Raw genomic sequence first — 6,000 nt, forward strand, 5'->3', positions numbered from 1 at the left:
TTCCTAAAAATGAAAAACACTTGGGATCTTTCTCACCATTCTCAAGTATTAATTTAACGTCATGCTCACTTTAGATCACAGAGATACCTGAGCTTCTTTAAAAAGACGAATAAATTTGATTTGCTTTCCTTATTGGCTCGGAGGCAGTTCCTCTAGTATTGTGGGCGGTGGAGGGGAAGAAGTAGCCATTTTATGGATCTGGGAGGGTCTTATTTTGGGAAAGGGAGGTCACCAGCAGCCTAAATATTGTAATCCGCTTGTATGTGGTGGGAGAAGCCTGGCCACTTATGCTTATCTCTCCCCTACCCAGATCCTGTTGTCTCCTGAGCGATTGGTTTCTCTTTTCCCCCCTGACAGGTGAGGCACTCCAATTGGACCCAAGTGCCAAGGCTGTGCACACGTTTCTGAACATTGTTAAGCTTCTAGTAACTTGTGAGTTTTGTCATCAGTGAAAATATTAGATGTGTGTTGGCGGTCAGCACAGTTCCGGTTAAGTCAGCATTAATAGGTAACCAGTTAACAAATTCCCCTGATTTCCCTCCCCCAATTTTCATATATCTTCTTTTAAAATTAATTGCTATTGGCTAAATTGGTATGTGGTATTTTCTTTCTCTCTCTTCAAAAAAAAAGAAAAAAAAATCTTTTAGGGGTGGGACAACAGGGAAGCTTTCCTGTTTGGTTTGGGGAATTAAAAATAAACCCATCATAACACTTCACAGCTATGGGAAAACTGGCTTTTCTAGTCTTACCTTCCTTTATGCTGTCATTTTATAAGGTATTTGTTATTCCAAAAAGTTAGTGGTGTAGTAAAGAAATTGCCATCATTATTGGGACCATTTTATTAATGAAGTACTTCCTCTATTCCTATAGTGTGATAGTGATTTATCACTTCAACTGAGAAACACCTGGAAGATTTGTATTTTTTGTTATGGTAAAGGAGTGACTGTAGTTAAAATTCTTTCAGTATCTCTTTAAAGCACCCTGCCAACCTATAAATGCATTCCCATCCAGTGACTTTGAAACTTGATCACCAGATAAATGTGATAGTTTCCTATCATCCTTAATAATTTTATATATTTTTAAACATGCTTTGGTGTTTTATGATCTTTAACCATTCATAAGATTTTTATAAATTTGAATTAGTTTAGCTTACAGAAAACAGTTTTTGGTCAACACCACAATAAGTTCTAAATAACTGTATTGAACTATATTGATTCAGGTCACTAAAATTATGCAAATTGCTATTTTTTCCATGTGCTGCTCCCTATCGGTGGAAATGGATTAACTCGGCAGAAATATATTGACTATATTATTGCTTATGTGAGTTTATTTTCTCCCTCAGGTGCAGCTATTTTCTTTGAATTCAAACACTATAAGCCTAAGAAAAGGTTTACCAGCACCAAGTGTTTTGCTTTCATGGAGATGGATGAAATTAAACCTGGGCCGATTATAATAGAACTGTAAGTGATATGCATGTAAATTAATATTTGTGTAGTGGCATCTGAGTTACATACCTGTCTAGATACCTCCCCTGTTAAAAAATAATGTGGTTCTCTGTAGAGCAGAGTCAGAATCCTAAAACTTTGGTACCTTTCAGGTGCTAAAAATTAATCTTCATTACCTTGAAAAATTAGTTACTGAAGTTTCTTTACAATATGTCTTCTGTTGTGGTTCCAGATACAAGAAACCCACTGACTTTAAAAGAAAGAAACTGCAGTTGTTGACCAAGAAACCACTTTATCTTCACCTCCATCAAACTTTGCACAAGGAATGACCATGGCATGTATATCCTAAAACTTCTGTGATCTGAACCCCTCACTGCAAAGTCATGGTAGCACATTGATCCTTCAGTAGGCTCCTAGGAAACCAGCCCTCCTCATGCCAATAAATGAAAAGTGTGATCTGTTCTACAGCCACACCACAGAGATGTTTACAGTCCAAGACATCAATGGAGACCAGGAGGACTGCACTCATTCATAAAGAGCTCCTTTAGCATACAGGTTTTTCCACAGATTTTTGAAACAGTCTTTGATTTGTGAGTGATTTGTGTACATGGTAAAGGTTAAGTTTTAAATTTATTTACTACAGCAATTAACACCAGAGCAAGCAGGAACACGCCTGGCTCCCCTGTGCAGGATTTACTCCCCTAACTCAGCCCTGCTTCAGTGCACTCCTTTGAATCCATGTGTTTATTTCCAGGTCTTTACTGCTTACAGTAATTATCTAATGCAAGAGAAATTTGCTAGGTACCAGAATTGGTAAACTTGTAAAGAGTTTCTATCAGGGATGGCTCACCACTCACCACCACCAAGTGATCAGTTACGGGGAAGCTGCAGAAGAATTCATGACTTTACCATGAACATAGTTCACATCTCATGGGGGGAGGCTTGTTTTCCAGATTTCAGCAGCCCATTTACCAAATGACTTGAGGTAAAACTTATCTGAAGAGCTGGATTCTTTTTAAGTATTTAAGGGAATGGTGACCTAGGTTTCATTTTTTCTTACTCAAAAGTTCTTCCTCTGCTAAGGGATTCTAAAATACAAGGTATCTAGAGACTATCCAAATAATTTTGATTTTGTGACAGTGTTCAGCTGCTGTGATGTGGTTGAAATAACCTTTTGTATGGTTCTAAGCTGTCTAGTCCAAAAATGTTTGAATTCAGTCAGTTCCCTAAAGATACCTGCAGGAGTTGTTGCTGTTTTTCTGAAAACTGATTGTGAATCCTTGAAAAACCTGCATACCTCTTACAGCAATTTGTATGCAAGTCTGGAAAGTTATTCTAAATTTTGTTTCTGAGATAGATAGCTAGGATTACCATTTATTTTCTATTAAGATGTATTAAGTCATCTAAATGAAAAGATGCAGGTCATTAGCTTATAATTTGAATATCTACATAATTTTTTTACTTAATAAAGGAACATAAATAAAACCCAAGCAGACCTTTCATATACTTAATAAGTGGGATATTTAATACATTCCTTTAAGGTCTGTTGTGTGCTTTATGTGGACTATATGTAGTATATGCACATACTTTCATATGCACTTATATAATAAGTAAAAAAAAAAAAATCCAGCACCGAGTGAATGCATTGTCAATACTAGCTTTATTTTTTATTGTATAATCAGTCGTACCACTCAGCTCATTTGCTTTCTGTACCACATAATTCTTACCAGTTGCATAACAATTTTATTAGGTAAACTCCAACAAAATATTCAATTTATTCCCTTCTGTTTTAAGGGATATAATATTCTGTTTTCAGCTCTGTTTAGGTCAGTTTTGTTCATGCTGGATAGACAGTTTATTTAAACTATATAAACCATCAATAGTTGATAAAATTTCTCTCCCTTTCCTCAATCTTGATTGGATCAATTCCATGGCGGGGGGGGGGGATAATTTTCATATTCCTATTATCTGAGTTTAAAAGAGCTCTTGCATTTGGAGCTACCAAATATCACATTATCTTCAAATAATGTAAAATTCCCACAAGTGCTATGAAGCCTCTGAGTATTTGGTAAATCTTAATAATAAGAAGAACTAAAAATCATTACTAAAATAACTTCAATTGATGAAAATGCAGTAAAAATGGCATTTTCTTTTCCTTCAGATTAAGGAAGTGTGCATACAATGAAGTGATAGTTTATATGAAAAAAGTAACATTTCTGCTTCACAGGTGTGGTTTAGAAGCACCAGTGTCTGCCTTAGGAAGGCCAGCTGAAGAAGTTTAAGCTAAGTTTGACTGTGCTTCAGTTTTCTGGCGTAAGCACTTGTTATTGCAGAAACACCAACTCTTAACTTAAACTCTGTACCATTTGGTGTGTCCCACATCTAAGCAATTTATAGTCTTGCTTTATATGATGGATTTTTTCACTGATCTGAAGTAGTGAGCAGTAACTACACTGTACATTTGTCTTTCCAAGATAAAGCGCTGCTGATTCACAAATAAGATGGCTTTGTGCAGTTGAATGAATTTTACATGGTAGCACTAGCAAGTGAGCAAATAAACATGGTTGGATGGGATGACTACTATAGTACAATACAGTTACAATTACTTTTTTTTGAATGAAATCTAATGATTTAAAATAAAAATGATTTGTGATATTTCTACAGTGACACTCCAACCTTGGACTTTTCTGGGGAAAAAATGGTGCAGCTAGTTGTATGTGATTTGAAAGTTTTATGACAGTTGTGGATTGGTTCATATTAAGCCAGGTTTGAGTTTTTCTAAATTTCATTGCTATGACCATGGGTTTTCCTGAAGAGCATATCATAGAAATTACTTAGGGGTAAAAGAGTTATGGAAAGGGAAAGAGTTCTCATTCTGCGTAAATGATTAGGTTGGATTTAGCTTTGCTACTGTGATTATCTACCTAACTGGAATCTGTATCCAACTGGTGTTTACAGCTTTTTGACTCAGCATTGTGTTACATGTCCAGGTGTCATAGGTATTCAAAATTTATGTTTGTGGATCAAGTAATAAAACTTTTTGTTATTTTACTAATGTTAAAAAACATGTCCTTTACTGTGAAGAACGGAATATCTTTAAAAAGAAATTCTTCCACTTTTGATGTTTTAAAGGGCTGGAGAACCAGTGTGTGGGAGGATATGAAAAAATTAACTTTATTCCTTATAATAGTGATTAAAGTATTTGGCCCTTTTCATTTCTCTCAAATGTAATGTGATAATGTAATGCCATTAGTGTAACAGATCCTTAATTTCAAGTGTTAAAAGAACAATCACTTCTTCCATACTAAAGCTTTTGCACCTTTTATATGCCATTCTTACTGGAGGCAAAAAAAAAAATCATGCTAATGTAATTTAAGATGTGGAACTTAAAGAAAACAGGCAGGTCTCAAAAGTAATAAATATTCCACTCTTAAGTTTCAGACTTGTAATAGCTCAGTTACAAATTCTAAATCTTAACCTATATAACGTGTTGTAAGTAGTGTGCTTTGAAGTGCCTACAAACTGTCTCTTTTACTGAAGCATTGTTTTAAGGTTGTATGTTAATGTGGTGGTCTGTATGTAACACAGATGCTTGTTACTGTTTACAAGTTTCATCATGCTATATTGAATCATTAGCAAATATGATTTTCCCTGGGATCCATATACTATCACAGGGAGCCAAAACTGAGCTATATTTAAAATCTATGGTCAGGATAGGAGTTAGCTAAGGGCTTTTTAATGGCCTCTCATTTTGATGAGTTAACACCAACATTATCAATCTAGAATATAGCTTTACACTAGTGAATAAAAAAAAAAGTCAGCCCCCAAAATAGTCATCACAGTCTATGCACTGAAGTTAATGCACTTTACACACAGGAAACCTCCCTAAGATCCTTACGCCATCTTATTAAAGTTATATGTAATATGATTTCTAAGCTGATAGCAGATAGAATGGGCTGCTAGAAGCAGGCATAGTGATAGCAAGAGGTGAATGTTACAAATGAAATAAAAAATAACATTCAGAAATAGTGTAGTAATAAATAGCCTTACCTCCATCAGTAGCCCCTAAAAGAAATTAGTCTATGATAGCACAAAATACGATAGATATTTCTAATGATGCCAGTTTGTCAAAAGGTTAATTTAAGTACAGTATTCCTTTTACCAAAGTAGGGAGTATGTGATACATTTTAGAAAGTGAAAAAATAAAGTTTTGATACCTAAGTGGGTGGGCTTCAGTTACTGGGAAAATTCATTCACTCACGTGTAACAATATAACTCCCTCAACAATGCTGGAGGAATGGACGTGTTCCTATTCTTGTATTATATTTATTATGCCTCATGTAACAGACTGGCTTCTTTGGGTTGGTTACCCCTGAAATTACTGTAGCATGTAGGACTGTTCCATACCTTATAGGTGTTAAGTCCCTTTTGGCTCTAAATCCTATGAAATGTTAATATTGCAAATTCTCGTTTCTTGCTTGGATAGAGTGTCATTTTTCAGATCTATATTTCAGCCATGTTCCAATGAACAAAACACAAGAAAATAAATCTGATA

At 35.1% G+C, this 6,000-nt stretch overlaps 1 protein-coding gene across 2 annotated transcripts in view; it reads left to right on the top strand.

Annotated features, from left to right (window-relative positions):
* Nucleotides 1-5,293, top strand: part of LOC114049794 (axin interactor, dorsalization-associated protein) — a 51,229-nt gene extending 45,936 nt beyond the window's left edge. The window contains exons 9-10 of one of the 2 annotated variants that reach the window (XR_003569906.1): nucleotides 358-508; nucleotides 1,343-1,422. Coding sequence is in view for 1 of the 2 variants with exons in the window: in XM_027871203.1 (XP_027727004.1) it covers nucleotides 1,343-1,460; nucleotides 1,678-1,774 (215 nt within the window). In the remaining variant the exon portion in view is untranslated. Of the gene's footprint in view, nucleotides 1-357; nucleotides 509-1,342; nucleotides 1,461-1,677 lie in introns of those variants that run through there. The other variant, XM_027871203.1, reaches the window with a different exon arrangement.
* The last annotated feature ends 707 nt before the right edge of the window (nucleotides 5,294-6,000 follow it).

This window comes from Vombatus ursinus, unplaced genomic scaffold (assembly GCF_900497805.2).
Source record: "Vombatus ursinus unplaced genomic scaffold, bare-nosed wombat genome assembly UNPS02014798.1, whole genome shotgun sequence".
Classification (NCBI taxonomy): Eukaryota; Metazoa; Chordata; class Mammalia; order Diprotodontia; family Vombatidae; genus Vombatus; species Vombatus ursinus.